Genomic DNA, 18,788 nt, shown 5'->3' on the forward strand with positions numbered 1-18,788 from the left:
GTATGCAGAAAATAAATGGTTGTTATGAATATGCTGAGCTTTCTTTTCTACCACACAGTTCACTACTGCACACAATGCATTCCAAGAATTCAGATTTTGAGGATTAATACAAAATAAGCACTTCCCGTCTTTATGTCTTGTTGTTTCTAGGGGTGTGTGGAACATTCCTTACATGGCACATGTATACCTTGTCAAGGGCAGTGCCTTAAGGAATGAACTGAAAGAAAGGAACTACTTTGTTCTGGAAAAACTGGACCCAGATATGGCTTTATGTAGAAATGCCAGAGAAATGGTAAGAAGGCACAACCGCCATCTTTAAGGATTCCTCTATTAGCACTACTGTCTATAAAATATTAAGATTAATTTAGCAACAAGAGTGTATAAGGTCATACTAACTTTAGGTATATTTATAATAGTTAGTTTGGTTAAGCAATAATTTTGCTACTAACAAAAGTCAACAGCTCAACGGAAACCAAAGACTGGCAAGTATCAGTGTTTGTATGTATGAGTATGTATGAGTGTCTTCGTCAGCAAGGCATGACCGTCCTGTGTTTACAGTGTCTCTTTGGTCGTGCGAGGTTCTCTGCTACACTTGTATCCCATCATCCTTTACTTTCTTTTAACCTGTCGTGAGCACAGTCAGTACAACCGATGTCTGGCTGGCTACCAGACAGAAAGGGTCTTGTCTCTTGTGGGGTTTTTTTTCTTTTCACTTGTGAACTTGTTACCTAGCCTTGCTTTGGGTCACTTGGACTTGGCAGCTACAGTGTCTGATTCAAACACGGTGTATGTTGTTTGGTTTGCTTGGCCTGCTCCCCTAGCATGCATTGCTCCCATGTTAACCTACAAAAACATCAGCTTCAGAGGGAATCTTGCTTCTTTTTCGTGCAGGCGTGTTTCCTCTCCTCCTGAAAACCTATGTATGTGACATATGTACTTCCTCTGTCACCCTGTTTTTTTATTTTGAATTCATTAATGTCACCTTATTTACATGATGCTTCTCCTTTATTTTAGACCAGTCACAGAGAAAAAGACTCCCCTTCTCCGGAATCATTCCATATGCTCAGGCCCCCAAAGGTTTCCATTTGTTTTGAATATTCTGCTTTCTGAAACATCCATTTCCAATGGGTTAGCACTCAGAAACCAATCTAAGCCATGTAGCATGCATACTTTCAAGCACAGATATAAATTTTCCCTTATGCTGAATTTAGTATTGGAGGTTTTGTGATTATGAGTTTATAATGAATGTTTTTTGAAAATGCGCAGTTACAAATTCTTAATAAAGTCGTACTGAGTTGCCTACTTTGTTGCATAAGAAATTAAGATAACTGGCAACTCTTTGGAAATTGATGTTGACTTTTTGCTTGTGATAACTTTAGGTCTAAAAGTAAAATGATCTCAGTCAGACAGAGAAAGACTCATATTCTTTTATGTTTTTATGATTGCTTCTAAGAGCAGATCACGGAGGAGACAAAAGCTTGGAGAGTTAGTTCACACAGTGAGCAGTTCCCCTGTCCTGATGCTTTACCCTAAACAAACAAACCCTACATCACACACACGTTACCAGCTGCTCTTTCTAAACATACTGACTAATCTCAGACTAGGCTCAAACAATTTTTTCCCACAGTCATGTTAAACATCTGGTGCAAATCACAGTTTGTCACAGAATGCATTTGTACATTAGCAATTTGGAAACTTGTGCAAAGAGATTGCAAAACTATCCTTAATTTTTCATTCATCTTCATCAAGCACAAAGCCTAGTCTGATAGTAAGTCCAAACCACTCCTACACATCGCCCTCCCCATGCTTCACTTTAGAGGGAATATAATTCCTGGATTTGCTTTGTCCCAACCTCCCCAGCACCCCTCTGTTCCTGTTCTCCCACTCCTCTCCTCCTCTCCTGCCCCATGTTATCCAGTTCCCAACCCTCTAGGACCCTCCCCCAACACCCATAAATAATCTAAGATTATTTATATGACATCTGTGTCTGTTTGAACGTAGAGTTCAGTAATGATTTCAGTGTGTTTAAGCACACTTAAATCCGACTATATTCTCAGTTTTGTGCAAATGAAGCTTTTAGTAGTTTGCCACAAGTATCAGCTTGTCAGTTTTATTGCCAGTGATAACTACTCATGAGTATTCATGTTTTCTAATACTGCATGCACTATGATTATGTAGACAAGTAAATCTTGCTTGTGAAACAACAGAAATCTTTTGCTTCTCGAACTTTTATGAAACTTACTCAACTTTCTCCTGCTTGCTGCAGGGAGTCTTCATGTACATAACCAACCGTCACGAATTTGGGAGGCTCATTTCCACAGCCAATTATAACATTTCTCATTACAACAATGACTTGTGGCAGATATTTGAAAACCCTGTGGTAAGTCATTATGATCTCTCATTATCCTTCAACCACAAAAAAGCTATTTTTTTCTGAATAGCTGAGATAAACAACAGCCACCTGTAAAGGTTATTAACAATAATGGAACAATTACAGATGTAAGACAATTTTGGAATAATGACTTTGGTGTGATAAGGCTCCTGACTGATGATTTACTACTGTATTTGACAAGCTGGGATCTGCCCTGTGGGAGATGAGATTAGCTCTGTGAGGTATGCAGGTCAGAAAACAGTTCAGAAAATGGGCACTAATTTGAAGTACATTCTGCTTGCAGGATTGGAAAGAGAAATACATCCACTCAAACTACACTCGAATTTTCACTGAGAACTACTTGGAGCAGGTTTGTATATATACATGTGTATCTGTATGTCTTCAACATACTGATACAGACCGTGGGGGGAAATGGGATGACATAATGTCGCAGGAAAAAAAATCCCAACATCTGGTTTTACCATATCTGGGTATTACATTACAGTTACTAGAGCTCAACGTGAAGGTGTTATTCAAGTCTATTCTCAGTAGCCTCTTTTTGTGTGTCAATGTGTGTGTGCGTGTGTTTTATAGCCATGTCCAGATGTGTTCTGGTTCCCAGTCTTTTCAGAGAAGGCTTGTGATGAACTAGTCGAGGAGATGGAGCATTACGGTTCATGGTCTGGAGGCAAACACCAGGTGTGTATTGTTAGCCCAGTTTCACTGAACATAAAGTGCTAAGTGTAATTGTGACACTACAGGCACAGTGCTCTTCTTATTCTTTCTTTGTTTCATGTTTACACATTTTAATAAGGTCACAAGCATAATAAAATATAAGTGGTGCTGGATTCAGTTTAGAAGTGTGAGTCAAAAAGCAATATTTATTTATTAGAAAGGGCAGGACCTGAGATGCAACCACCACAAAATCTTCACCACAGGAACAAAAAATATTAAATGACACATAAAGATTCCAAAAATATAGAAAGTCTGAAAATTCAGCACTATGATAGTAAAAAATATTGCAAAGGTTAAGTTGATTTAATTAGCATAACAGATATGCTGGGAAAACTGGAATGTACTTATAGTTTGATGTGTCTGCTTTATCTTGCTTAACATCTTAAAGTTTTTTTAGGGCTAAATACAACCAGTGTACTTTAAATTCATCAACTGGTGGTTTCATTTATGTAATATATATAATGACAAATACCCATTGCATGTTGCCAGAAACAAGAAGACACTCTTCCTATCATTAATAATGATTAAAAGGCCTGCTGGTGAAGCTGGTTTTGGCTGGTTATGCGCAACTCCAGCTTTAGCTCACAACAATAGTGTGAGGGCATGCTACCATTTGCTAACACCACTAGCATGACTAAAAGGTTTATTGATTATTTTAACATTATAAGATAGAAATTTAGATTTTTGAAATTACCCCAAAAGTTTACATGAATTAACTGAGTTAACTATTGCTGATACTTTTAAGCACTCTTTCACTGTTTGTGGGTTAAATGGCATCCAGATGTAACAAGTATCAAACAGACTATTCTTGGTTAGCTTGTTAGCTTTTAAATGTCAAAGTTATGTTTTGGCGTGACACAGAAAGTTACACACATGCAACTATGATTAATGTATATAGTAGAAAAATGATTTTAGTGCTGTCATCACAAGGTTGGCCATTTGAATACAACCAAAAAACCCCAGCTGTGTTTTAGTTTAATGGTGTCTAATTCCCATTGGCTCAAAGTTGGCCAGATTACATTTTATACAAATACTTTGACTCTGTTTGAGAGGACTGAGCTGGATGGGTCATTAAGTCTCATACAGGCAGACAACAGAACAGCCTGTGGTTTAAAAAAAAAATAACGCATGCACATCATCACAATCACCATCACTTTGAAACTGTGGACACACACTTTGAGGATAGTGGGTCATTTGTTCCATCGTTAGTCACACTGCATCGTGCTCTGTTTCTCTCCTTTTTCTCAGGACAAGCGGATTGCTGGAGGCTATGAGACTGTGCCGACAGATGACATTCACATGAAGCAAATTGGGTTTGAGAAAGAGTGGCTCCATTTCATCCGAGAGTTCATATCACCTGTCACGTTAAAAGTTTTCTCTGGCTATTACACAAAGGTTTGTGTGAATCTGACCTTTTTCTACTAAAAGCTGAGTTATAATAGCAGAAAAGTTTAATCTTGTAATGACCTGCTATTCATGTTTATGGCCAATTCTGATGTGAATCTTAACAGCTGATGACAAATTTTCCATTGGATGACAAATGGGTCGGAATTTTCAAAGTACATTACCACTCCAGTATATAGAGAGACGAGACGACGAGGCTCCAGTTAAGTGCACTGTGGTAATAATGGGGTAAAGTATCAATAACAATGGAAATTTAAAGTCTCACACAGGGGAGGGAGACCTGCTGCCAATATGGAAAATGTAAGTTATTACCCCTTAATTACCAAAGTAATATCTAAGTAACAACCAAGTAATCTCTTGTATCAACAATGGTTATACTAATTTATTGTTACACTGAAATTTAAGTCATTTGGTAATAAGTACCCAGAAACTAGGGAAAATTATGGTAACGTTTTAGGGCCACTGAAGATCAGGAAAACAATAAGGGGCATTTATTTATGAGAAAAAAAGGCAAATCTTCAAGATTAAAGTGGCAAATTTCTGAGAAGAAAATGACAGTTTGTAAGAAAAATGACAAATTTGTCAACAATAGCTTGGAAAATAACATTATCTTTTCAAGGGAATTCATGGCTTTGCACATTGGGTTTGGTATGCACTATGCCAACATTAGATACAATAAAAAACAATTAAATTATATCTTTTAATTTGATTTAGCAACAGAGAAACACTTGTGATTTTAGCTCAGAATCACCACATTATCATAAGCATCATGTCTTTGAAGAGATGTTGTCATGAACTGGATCTATTTAAACAGGACACTCATATGGATGAGGTGATTGTCTTTGTGTATCAAGAACTACAGCATAATGGACATTTTCTCATAAGCTTGCCACTTTTTCCTCACAAATTTGCCACTTTAATGTCGAAAAGTTGAGTTTTTTCTTAGGATTTTGTATCCCCCATTCCCTGCCCCTCATTTTTTTCACCAATCTTCAGTGGCCCTAAAACCTGTAGTAGGAAATATACATATGCCTTTGTATGTATGTCTATTAGGAATACTATAGTAATATACTGGAAACACTATCACAACTTGCTAGCAATAAAGTTGACATCCATGCATTTGTAATTTTTGTATACAGACTTTAAAGTGATAGTAACCTTATAATAATAAAGTAATACTGGTGGACAGGTTCACATAGTAGAATAGTATTACCATATTGTAACTTATGTCCTCAGCATAATTCTTTATTTGAAGGTAACATCAGTACTGTCAGCTAATGCATTCTATCCTTTTGTCACAGGGTTATGCTATAATGAACTTTGTTGTAAAATACACTCCTGAGAGACAAGCATACCTGAGGCCCCACCATGACTCCTCTACTTTCACCATCAACATTGCTCTGAATAACAAAGGCATAGACTTTCAGGTAAGGACTTGTATTATGCGGCATAAGTCACACTAATATTATAGTTGTTATATTTTTTTTCTTAAATGTAGATTTTATCTTAAGCTTTCCAATTAAATAATGTGTCTGATGAGTATTGTTAACCCAGTGATTTATTTCACAATTATAAATCCAATTTACTTTTTTAGGGAGGGGGTTGCCGATTCCATCGGTATAACTGCACCATAGAATCACCGAGGAAAGGCTGGAGCTTCATGCACCCGGGACGACTGACTCACCTGCATGAAGGCCTACCCACAACCGGCGGCACCCGCTATATTGCAGTGTCTTTTATTGATCCTTAAACTACCTGACGGCCTTATGATATCAAGTCTTTCAACCACGCTTCGCTTTTTTTCGTCCAATTTTTTTTTGTTTTTGTTTGGTTGTATGATTTGAAGTTTTGCGCACAAGCTGTTCTGCTGATGCGATTCTTTTTTTTAAAGCAGTTGCTTTAAAATCTTGAAAAAGTTGCATTCAAATAATCTCTGTCAGACAGAGAATAGAGAGGAAAGGGAAGTAACAAAGGCAATTAACAGTTTTGATACACAAATTGAAACAAAAACCAAGCTAGCAGGGTAAGGATTTCTGTCACATTATTGCTTCATTTTTTGATTCAAAACCAAAATCTTTCAAAAAATCGTCTATGCTGTAGATTGTCATGATTTTCATTGCTCTGTCATGTTTACCATCATTAATGCACCCTGGTTGATTTGCTAGCAATTAGCTCTACTGTGTGAGGTTGTGCGGATGACCATTGTGTATAAAGTTGTGTTTCAGGTAAAATGTCACTGAACTTACGTATTGCTTCAAAAGTTACTACTGGTGCTAATAATCATGTTTCTGCAGTGTAAGCTACGTTGTTTTCTACCCTGAGTCAGTCAAGGTTTTATTTGTGATTTTTTAATTACATTTCCATTTGGTTTGTGCCCCATTAAAAGAACTTGTGTACTGTAATTTTGCACAGCAAAGAGAGCAGAATTCAATAAGAATTCTAGCTAAATGAAGATCGATATGTCATTTTTACTTGAAAGGCTTTCCTTCTTTCTTTACTGAATATTGGCAACACTGATTTGCTTTACTGAAAATATTTCTGCAAAATGTTCTTCCTTTTTTCTGACAGATATGAGTGACTGGATTTTAAAACTCAGCAAACTATTTTTTAACTTATTGTGTAATTCAATTAAAAAAAACTCTGAATACTGAAAAATTAATGTTTTCAAATTTACTCTAATTTTGCATTTAATATACTAATGTGCGCTGTGGTAAAGTCAACACATTGCCTCATGAGCCTTACGAGACCCTGAGAGGAGACACAAACCCAGCTTCAGGAGGTCACAAGTGTGGGTAAATGTGATGGTTGCATCTGGCATACCATGTGGATCCATCCACTTTGATGACCTCGTGGGAAATAATGGAGCAGCTGAAAGCACATTCTTTCATTTAAAGCACTCGCTGTCCAGAGAGCAAACCGAAAAGTCTCTTTGTAGATCGAAGAATGTCTGGATGTAGTTACCACTGCATACAAGCTTTCATTGTCTTATCGCTTTATCAGTTCATTTTCCAAGTCTGGACATGTCACATGTTAAACCCATCATGGTTGGTTTGGACTGAAGTACTCCTCTGCGCAGGGAGTAGCCCCGAAGTGCTTGGGTGCGGTGTGATGATGTACATCAGTGCAAATGTGGTTCAGTTTACCTTAGGGGCTAAGTGTAAACATGTACATGCAACTTCATGAAAGTGGTACAGATGGTGTTTAAAAGACTGATGACAGAACAGAGAGGGGAGGTGTTAAAGGCAAAGCTTACAGAGGAAAAAAAAAACATCCAGTGAAAACTATGATTTTTATCCTTTAGATGACTGTATGTTTACCATCTAGAAACTTAATAAAATATCCACCTTAGATTGAGCCCTAGATTTTATCCAAGTTCTCACCTTCTTATCAAATCCCATTTCTTTTTATTGCCGACACCCTCTGGAGCTTTACTTCCCCCTTGAGGGCCGTGTATTTACCTGACCAGATGTGCATTTTTGCTCCGTCAAAAGCCGAATGAGGGCTGAATTTCTGAGTAACCGCTATGAAGCAGTGAAGACGCAGGGAGCGGAGGAGGAGATTTAGGTCGGACTAGGAAAGGCTCTCAGCTGCTGAAAGAGCCCTTTGTAGCCATCATTTCCCTTGAACTGCGCAGTGTCCAGACCCTGTGAAAGGTGACATTGATTACAACCAGGCATGCAGGAAAAACCTCTTTACCAACCAAACTAGGAGATTCTCACAGCAATGCCTTTATCAAAAGAAAGAAACACATATCTGAACATTGATTTATTCGAAAGTCGCAAGTAGGATACAGTATACTCGATGTTTTGGAGGCAAAGGCAGGTTGTTCAAGGTCATTTCCTTCTTTTATTAATAAAATCAACTCTAGAGTCTGTGTTTTTACAGTTGTACATGGTTGTACGCACCATGTTTAACCCAATGAATACCCATACTTAGGGTAAATGGTTTTTGAGATGGGAATTTAGTTTTTATACCAAAGTAAATTCAAGTGCACCACTAACTGCAGGGTGCCCAGTGGCAAATAGTGATTTAGACATTACCCCAGCAAGCACTCTGGTCTTGACCAAACAAAGGATTTAAATTAAGTGTTTACAACATTGTAGGATTTTAAGTGCCTGGGGCCAGTCTATGTGTGGTCATATCTGTAGCTGATGGTTTAGAGGCAATCTTGCACCACGGGTATAATGAGAAGTTTCCAGCATATTTTGTCTGCCCTTAATGCACTATTTACCTGTTAGTGCAGTCACTCATTTACTGCCTGGGGTAATGAATCAAAACATTAATCTAAAGCGTAAGAGCAGAAAATCTATTAAGTGGCAAAAGAAATATTCTTAACTGTCCAAGTTCAACAAGATGCATCCTTTCATACTTTTGTTTATACTGTTGAGCCACCAAATCTAGCTCTCTTGAAAAAAGGCGACAGTAAGATACAAATATACAGTTTCAGTTCATCTTAGTTTAATTTCCCCACTTTTCTTCCACATTTTTCTTCCCAGTTAATTTCCTCGTGCACCTTAACACTGCTGTTTTTACTAGACTTAACTTCCAGCTGTAGATTAATAAACCTTTGGTGTGCTATACTATGAGCTTTTGGCATCAAGCAAGCCTATCCGGATCTGTAAAACACTGTACGTAATAGTGCTTGAGTTAATCAGGGTAAAACAGCATGTCATCCAGTGCAACAGACTCACTTATGATTGTGGGTGTTGAATCATTTTTGGACAATGAGAGAGGAGGCGTTTGGAATGAAACCAGGAGTATTTCCATGGAATTTGTTTCCAGTGAAAATATACAAGTTATCATTAGCCATATGCTTTAGGTAATTCATCATCCTCTTGACAGAATAGTTTTGTAAGACATGTGTTTTGTGTGTATCCGTGAAATCAATGCAAAGTCAGTGATCATCCCTGAGGAATATACCACTTCTGCAGGATACAGTGCGACCTTTTCATCCAAACAGCATCATGGCAAAAAGGCTACCTGCATGAGTGTGTGTGTGTGTGTGTGTGTGTGTGTGTGTGTGAGAGAGAGAGACATAAAATGTAGTGCGTGGTTATTTCACTGTAAATTTCTCAAATTACATTTATAGAAGAGGGCGGAGGGGTAGTAGGGGAGTTGGTTGATTAGTGTGGTTTGGGGCCAGGGAGAAGGTTCAGGCGCAGTGCAATTGTGAGTGAGGCATCAGTGGAAAAGTACTGTGATGGAACACAGATACAGTAGGAAACATTTGATGCCACTGAGTCGGCATGTTGTGCATTAATGGATGCGTGCAAATACGTTTGTGTCCATTATTTTCACTTGTGCACAGTTCAAAAGATGTTAAATGAATTCAATCTCACATTTCACATAAATGGGGCTTCGGGGACCTGAGGTCTTTTAGGAACTGTGTGAGCAGAACAGATGCAGCTAATATAGGCATGTTTAAAAGCTTGGAAATGTGACTATTTCTGTATCATTTGCTAACAAGCAGTCTGGGATCTCCACTATGGAGCAACATCTTCAGCAGTGGAGACACAGAAGTATGCAGGCCTGCTGCTACTTGTTTGGTTAAGGTACCTGTTCTAGAAAGAACCAAAAACTTGATTATTATCATCACTTTTACATTTGCATCATTGGAGCGCAAAGAAGAAGAAAATGACTTGATAGCATCTAATGAATATATTCATATCTTTTCTTTAAAAACTGTTCTAAATGCAGGGAAGTATCTCGATTTAACTCTTACATTTTGATTAAAACCTGGCTTGTGCCAGCTGAAGAGTGGAAGTATTTACTCCTAATTCTTAAAAACTCCTGTTTGAGGCAACAGCAGCAGCTCTAACACATTGTAAAACCTTTATTGGGTTGTATAAAAAGAGCGCGAGACTCTGAGTCTGCAAATCCCTGTTAATGTGTTTTGTTTGCAATCTCACATGTGAGGCTAACATCTATAATATATATGAAACAAACAGAAAAACAAAAAGATTCATGCCACATGTTAGGTAAGACAAGATGATCCGTATTGAACATGATCCATAATGTTGGTTGTAACCAAAATAGTACTTATTATTACGGGCCTATCATCATGCCTATCTCCCAGGTAAGTAATGAAATACATTCAGTCCACAATACCAATTATGTTGATTGTATGCTTCGAGGCGATCAACACCCTCACTTTTTACCAGCCAGACTGTTTACCATCTCAAAGTAAACTGGGTGCAAGTACCATTTAGCAAAATTACACAGCAACGCTCTGTAAAAACAATCAGCAGCCCCACACTCTCAGGCAGATATTGATTTATGGAAAAGACAAAAGTGGAATGGAAGATGGGTGGAGGATGGGGAGTTTTCTAAAGCCACAGAAGCTCTGTTTATAGAAAGCAAACAACAGTCACACAACATGTCCTTTATGAGCTATTTTGGAGTCCTTTGAATAATCTTTTAGTGTGTTTAAACCTGTACTTTGTCATTTGAAGTGCAGACAGAAGACTAGTGTTGTGCAGTGGGGCATTCTGGTGTCAGGGTGTGTGTGCCCAAGTCTACGTGGTGGCTACGTGTCTTAGGTCAATGTGGTTGCATAAAAGGAGCAACGAGAGCCTGGCATTTAGAGCCCCCCTGTGGGTACAGACTGTTTATGCCACTTCTAAAGTGGATGTCAGGGATTTTTCAGTGTAAAGAGAGACGGTAAGACAGAAAAAGAAGATAAAAGCATGTTCATTCTTAGATGTAAGAAAACTCAACCTTTGTTTTAAATGTAAATACAAATCCAAGAAATCAATCAGTCCAGCCAAGAATATATATTGACTGCGATTTGGCTGTTATGTTAAATTAAATATATTTTGATTCTTGATGGTGTGAAGAAATGAAATTGATTACTTTTTCTTACTTGTGTAAATGCACATTTTTTCTATATTGTCTGCTCACAGGAAGCTGTAAATGTAAGCACATTCAAAGTATTATATAGGGCAATGTTCACACATTACAAATTAAATATAATCAAATTTTTTTTTTAAATGCTGGCAAGCAAAGAGAACAAATCAAATACGCTGATCGTGCTTTTAGACAGGCAGTGAAATTGCCTGAATACCAGCTGACGCCACTTGCTGTCGTGTTTGTTGATGACTGTCGACAAACGTCAAACAGTCAATTTCCCTGCTACTTTCATCAGCTAGTTTGTAATTCTTGGCACAGTACTGGAGATGACCACCCACGCTCAGTATGTCCATAATGATTCACAAGATAGGAGCTGGTGAGAGTGGGCCGTAATGAAACTAAGCCTAAATATATAAATCTTTGATGGGTCTAATTTTGACTCTGTGATGATAGGAAGCATTTGAAATAGGCTATGAATCATAAATGGAAATCTAACAAAGATTTCAGCATAAAGTAAGGCAACAGTAATAATAGCATTGCATCAGAATGTAACAATAATTACACTTATTGCATGTAAATCTATATTATGTTGGACTTTCGCATAAGAGAGACTTAAAATGGTTGATGCCCCACTAAAAAAGTTTTCTTTTGGACTGGCAGTCTGGCAAGAATATGGATATTGTTATACCTTATTGACAGACAAACAGGCCCCTCTAATATAAGAGGGCTTGAGACTGCAGAGACTAAGTTTGGATAATAATAACAGACAATAGTCTTTCATGGTGACGTTTCTAAAAAGTCTTTGAGGTGACTGGTTAACTACCTAAAATCAATAACTATCAGTACAGTTCACTAATAGTGTCATATCAGTTTTAAGAGTAAGAAAAATCCCCCCAAAAATCAAGGTTCTTTCTTGAAAAGATCAAAGATAAGCAAAGAATGAGGGGATTTCAACTACTCACCAACAGAGCAACAGCCTATCTGAAGTTGTGATGAAAGGCAGTGAGTGAAGTGTCTCATTCGTGCAAATGTGCCATAAAGTATCAAATGTATTATCATCCAAAAGCACAAGACACATAGTATTGTACAATTTAGCATGTGATTAAACAGTGATAATAGGTGCTGATTCTTAGGTTTAACCTTTACATACTGTACGAGTCCAGTTTTACCCATTATGACATTTGACAGCAATTCTAAATTTCCTGTAAGTGTTTAGCTTAGCTTTAGTCATTGGTCCTCTCTGTGTGGGTCGAGTGAAAGACTGGTGACCTGTCCTAACCTTAACTATTCCATGGACTAAACTCAAGTCTCGTGGCTACAGAGGCTTCTCTGTGGCAGGTTCTAGACTCTGGAATAGCCTCCCTCTTTATATTAGATCTGCACAAACACTCGAACATTTTAAATTGTTACTAAGGACACATTTTTATGGTCTGGCTTTTAACACACTTTGATGTAAACATTTTGGTTTTAACAGTGTTAGTTGTTGTTGTTGTTTTAGTTGTTTTTATTGACTTATTTTATTGTCTTATTTGTTTTCCTACATTTTACTGTATTATTTTTTTGCATTAGATTTATTTTAGTGGCATTTTATATTTTTAAGCACTTTGTGGAGCATGGACTGTTTGGAAATGTGAATAATAAGCTCCAGCTTCAGGTGACCCTGAATTGGCATGGATGGACGGATGGAAGGATGGATGGCTGTTCAAACTTAAACTTAGATCAGTTTTTATGGTTGCTTCTGCCTCCACATGCCAACATTTTGTTAAATAAAATGCATTGAGAACATTGAGGCTCCACAAATCAATGAGTGACATCACAGTGGCAACATCTATGTTTTATATGCAGACTTTTGCTACAATGGATGCGATTCTGCTTTTTCCATCCACTATCTCTTACTTCAAGACCAAAAAAATGATGTCTCTATTGCCAAACCTCAGCAATCTATTTCTTCAAATTACTCACAATTCCAACACTTCACTTGTTTTACCTCAAGATACAGCTTGTTATCTTACAATAGTATTACGGGAGGCAAGAATACAACAGGTAAAAATATGAAACTTTGTCAAAAGTGAAACATTAGACCATTGGTGTGAATGAAAGATTCTGCCTTCCCTTGTAACAAAATCACACCCAGCTAAAATCTATATTTGAAACATTTAAAATAATACTTGGGTATTACTGATTGCTTCAGAAAAGGTTATATGCAAAAGAAAGGATTGATATTGCAGCTTTCCCATAGTTTCTCTTGACTGGATTCCATAGAAAGCTTTCGCCAGTAGCTGTCTGTCCGTTGGTATGACATAATTGCATGTTCCCAGTTGTGTGGCTCTTGTTAGATTTGTAGTTAGCACTTCTTTATATCCTACCAGATACTAAAGACGAAGAATCCCTCAGCACGGGTGTGTTTGTTTTGAGCCATCCATATGAACCTAATGCCCTCTGAGGAGCCAGAAGCAGCAGCGACAGGCTGGCAATCTGGTGACCACAGCACATCAAGACAAAACTAGTGGTGATCCACCCTGATCCTTCTAATTGGCTCTTTGGCTCCCACTTAAAAGACCAACCACAAGCAAGGGGGTGTTTTTTCCCCTTGGATACCTCTGTTGTATGTACAAAGGAAATCTTCCACACTGGACATTGTGGTCTGCAGCTCTGTGCTGTGGCATTCTGCCTTCATCTGGGCACTCTGCCCTAACCATCTTTTTGTACTGACTTTCACAAGTTTCTGTGGAAGGAGAATTTAATATCTAGGTCAAGTCTAACTAACCGTGCAAAACTTTAATATTTCATCAGGTAGACTTGGCTAAAAATGCATATACCATGCATTTAAAATGCTGTATACGACTGGGACAGGTTCTGAAACAACTGGATATACTGCAAAAGATAAATGTTTTCTGCATAAACTGAGCTGGAAAGACAATAATGTGGATTCAGATCCCCAACACCCAAAACACAGAAGGCTACAGATGCCAAAGTAAGGCTGGAAGACTATTACCAAAGTCGTTAGGATTCCACTTTTTAGAAACAAACTCCATATTGATTCATGCCATAGTTGTTGAAATATTCCAGTCATCCATTTAACCAACCAAACTTGCAAGGATCTCTCCAGTGATGTAATGATGCATTGCACGTGCCTGTATCAGCAGTATCTTAAATAAAATATTACTTGATATAACAAGTTGATTAAATCTTTTGGAAAGAATGAATGAAGCTGACAAGCTACTCAAAGCCCAGTGGTAGGTAATTTTTTCACAACACTCGCGGTAGCAAAAAATTGCATTGCTGTTATATCTGTCAGGTGCTGCTCTGCATAATATTAGGGTTGGCTTAATAGAATTACAGAGTAGACCTGAACTTAGCTGTGGGTCCTCTGTGTGAGATGGTAGAGTAAATTTAGCCTCTGAAGGTAAGGGTTTGATTGAGAAACAAGTGCAAAGCACAATGCCAAAGTCAAGTGGTGGTCATTATAGAGCACACTTGGGAACCCCATCCCCCACCCTCAGTCTCGCTCCCTTCTTTCTCCAGCACACGTAAACACTGAGGTTAGAAACCACGGGGAGTTGTGAAAGCTAGAAATCCCTCAGATCTCTCAGGCAACACAGCCTCCCAGGAATGCAAAGCTTAAGACTGGCTCACAAGGTCAAAAGCTTTTTTGTATCTTGCCTGGTCGGTATCTCACAGGGGAACCTTTTAAAGCAAGTGAGACCACTGATTAAAAAAGGTTAAAAAATAACATGTTTAATTATTTTCCACCATGCAGCTTGGGAATAGTAAGAGAGCTTATCTATGTGGGAAATTTCTCAACAAAAAAAAACTCCTTCTGTATGAAGAGACAGATGCATCCTTAAATGCTAATACATACTCTGGCTTTAGGCTCAACATACCTCCCTCACTTGTCTCTCTCCAGTTACCAAGGTTCTGTCCCTGGAACTTGGCAACACTTGCCTACAGCCTCTTGCTCTGAGCTGCTCACATACTACAAACATGCTCAAGGTCTTCCCCTGGGCCATTCAGACTGTCAATAAACACTATCCCCACACACCCCACCCCTGCCCACCCACCTCACTAATCTCAGCCATGATCTGAGTAACCCCCATCACTCAGACAGAAAAAAAAGAGTCACATACTAAAATTAAAGCTACTTTCAGCTGCTCCTTTATTCACAAGGGGTCCCACAGAAGGTAGCATCCACACATTTAATTTGGCAATTTTTGTTTAATGCTGGATGCCATTCCTGATGCAACTGCAAAGGGATTTGTGTCTCCTCTTTAGATTGAACTAGGGATCTTTTTTTCCTGGTAGGCAAACATGCAAACCACTATATAATGCAGGCACTAAAAAGAAATCTTGACCATGTTTATGCCTTGTACCACGTTTTCTCCAGCACATGTGCATCATGTACTGTATAAAACACACACAGAGCCTCTTGAGATAGCCTAACTCACTACCTCTGGCTTTTATGCTGACATGCATCAAATACCCCCCAAAATCTGGAAGAGTTTAAGTTGCTGATGGGAAACTCTTCTTCTAGGCCAGAGGTGATCTGGAACATCCATTATCTTAAAAACAAACCACAACTCTTCTTCTTTGACATGAATGTACTCAAAGGCCGTGTTGACCATCTTGATACACAATGTCTAGCAAAAAAAAAAAAAAAACTAAATTAAACCACAGGAAGTGTTTTTGTGCACTTCAAATCATTTGGGAGCATGTATTCAGTATTTTTGTTGAAAGCTTTATACTTATTCCAACCAGACTTGCAATGTAACTACTGAAGATCAAGGTTTGTGTATAAAGAATAAGGAAAGCAGTTTTTCTCCCCTAGAGAATGCATATATTTCCTGGGCAAGAGACTACTTTCATCACAACGTTACAAAAACTGCATTTTGCAGGGTTTTTCCTGGCTTAGAAGTGGGTTTTGGGGGAGGGTGGTGGGGCTATGCAAATAATCACAATCTGCCTGCCTATGTTAACAATGACTCTGTGTTGCCTCATTTAATGAAATGTATACATTTCATTATCATTTCAGCGTAGTTGTGCTGATAAAGTGGAAAAAATAAACTGTAAAAAATAACTTACTCTAAGGGTGGTTGACTTGAATCCCCCAAAATACTTTTTGTAACTAAATGAATGCATTTGTTTTAATTTGAAGAGATTCACTGCTTGGGTATCATAAAGGATTACATAGACTTTCCCTTGCAAAGAAAAAAACATACTAAATATAGCTTTCCTTGAGCTAATCATAAGCTCACACAGGTAGAAGTGCAGAGGCATGATCATTTCCAGACTATGCTGCACACGAGGAATGATACACTACACGTACTCATATACACAGGTACTCTTTCAAGGCCCTCATTTGAGTTAGTCACTAGGCCGAAATAACTTGAACCAATCAGTGGTTGGCGTATGTTTGCCTACGTGCACATTCACACACAGCTTCCTATAATTTTCACTTGCATGGGAAGCTGTATAAAAGTACACATATGGCCACCCAACTATGTACATTTGTGTGCTCAGTGCTGGGTGTGTTGATTGCCTTCCGTCCAAACCACCAGTTTACTGATGCATGCTGCTAAAATCTCATAGTCTGCTTCCACATATTACGTTGCATAGGTTTAGTGCTTTGCTCATTTGCAGTCTCATTATCCTTAGCACAGAAAAGGAAATGGAGGGGTGGGGGGAGGGGGGCTGATAACAAGTCAAATGTTAATTAAATGGTGTTGTTTTTTACATTCCCTGGTACTTTTCAGTATTTATTCTCCGTAACTGCAGAACTCACAGTATGTACCTCAGCAATGATGATCTGACTCCCAGTGAACAATGACAGAATGAAAAACATTTAGCTTGTGTATGACGTTAGAAATGTGTGCCACACTCTGTTTTTTCAGAGAGGAATGTATTGCGACAGGTAAGAAATTTGAGAGCTAAGAATAAGAACATAGTATGTAGTCTAACAGACATCTTTGTTTTTATTTATTTATTTATTTTAATGCCGGGAACAAACATGGAAATATGTGTTGAGAGGGAAATGTAATGTTCCAAGTGTTCTTCCTTTTAAAGTTTCCATGGCACTGCCAAGACAGTGGAGCCTGCCAAGGTTCCAAATGTAGGGCAACATTAAACCTCAGTTTTAAACTAATGAGTCATGGTAGTCTGGGCAAAGGTGACATCATTTCCTTTTAGCCACAGTAGGTCTGGAATCTGAACCCCCTCCTCGCCCACCCTCCAGCCTTTATTTAGCAAATCTGTGAAACTCGTCCAGAGTGGAAACAGTCACGATTAACTGACCAAAACCACTGAGTCAAAATCAAATGTGACACAAGCAGGCTTGTCGCTTGTATCAGAGGGGTCTTGAGGTAAGCAGGCACTATGATAAGGTGATTTTACTTGAGGCACTTTAACTAGCACAAAGAAAGTAATAGGAGCCCTAAAATGACAGTGTGATTTGGGCGTTTTCCCAAATGCTATTTACACTGATGCACCATAATCTAGGCCTTAAATTACAGGGTAGTGCCACAGAAAGTAAGCATTAAGCGAGTTCTTCCACCATTGTGTCCCACTCATTCGATAGAACATTAAGCTAAATGCCAATATAAATGGAGTCATTACTGTGTTCCGATGAGATTCTTTTGAATTTAAAAGGTGTCATGTAGCAGATTCAAATGAAAATACAAATGCCAAGAGTTCAATACTCCGAGAGCAATGGCAAGAACATCGAGGATATTCACTGAGAGACTGCAAAAATTCTGAGAATGATGCCTGTTCCTGAGAATTACATCACCCGCACTGATACTGCTGATAAAGACGTATAAATTCTCTAGTGGCTTGAAATGATATGTGAAGGAAAGCTGTGGGAGCAGTCATGAATTATTGTTGAAATACTCCATATCTTCACAGCTGTGTGGGAGAGACATTTGGCCAGTGAAGTACAGTATGGGAGTGGATGTTGCTAAACAGGCCACACTGAAAGACTAAACACTCACACATCTATACAGCACTGAGTAAGTCTTGTACCCACCCTCATTTCTTTATAGATAGGAACATTTATGACAAAAAATAAATACAGATGCAGCATATGAGGCAAAAACAGACTTTGTACAATTCTAATTCTAAGGTTGAAAGTCTATATTTGGTACGACCACCCTTATTTTTCTACACACCCTGAACTCTCTTAGGCATGCTCTTCTTTGGATGTTGGCTGCCTTTTTGTTCTGTTCTCTGTCAAGATGATCCCATACCGCTCCAATAATCTTGAGATCCAGGCTCTGGGGAGACCAATCTATAACTGATAGTGTTCCAATGTGTGTTTTACTGTTCAGGCGTGCTATATGTTTGGAATCATTGTCATGCTGAAAATTGAACCCGCTTTCCAGATGGTATTACATGGTGGATAAAAATCTAATGGTGCTTTTCCGAGCTCATAATTCCA

At 38.4% G+C, this 18,788-nt stretch overlaps 1 protein-coding gene across 2 annotated transcripts in view; it reads left to right on the forward strand.

Annotated features, from left to right (window-relative positions):
* plod2 (procollagen-lysine, 2-oxoglutarate 5-dioxygenase 2) overlaps positions 1 to 7,165 on the forward strand; it is a 35,200-nt gene extending 28,035 nt beyond the window's left edge. The window contains exons 13-20 of one of the 2 annotated variants that reach the window (XM_031732502.2): positions 151 to 292; positions 1,015 to 1,077; positions 2,267 to 2,380; positions 2,676 to 2,741; positions 2,966 to 3,070; positions 4,355 to 4,501; positions 5,812 to 5,937; positions 6,105 to 7,165. In XM_031732502.2, the coding sequence (XP_031588362.1) occupies positions 151 to 292; positions 1,015 to 1,077; positions 2,267 to 2,380; positions 2,676 to 2,741; positions 2,966 to 3,070; positions 4,355 to 4,501; positions 5,812 to 5,937; positions 6,105 to 6,260 (919 nt within the window). In that variant the 3' untranslated portion in view covers positions 6,261 to 7,165. The remainder of the gene's footprint in view (positions 1 to 150; positions 293 to 1,014; positions 1,078 to 2,266; positions 2,381 to 2,675; positions 2,742 to 2,965; positions 3,071 to 4,354; positions 4,502 to 5,811; positions 5,938 to 6,104) is intronic. The other variant, XM_031732503.2, reaches the window with a different exon arrangement.
* The last annotated feature ends 11,623 nt before the right edge of the window (positions 7,166 to 18,788 follow it).

The sequence above is a fragment of the Oreochromis aureus genome, linkage group 9, assembly GCF_013358895.1.
Source record: "Oreochromis aureus strain Israel breed Guangdong linkage group 9, ZZ_aureus, whole genome shotgun sequence".
Classification (NCBI taxonomy): domain Eukaryota; kingdom Metazoa; phylum Chordata; class Actinopteri; order Cichliformes; family Cichlidae; genus Oreochromis; species Oreochromis aureus.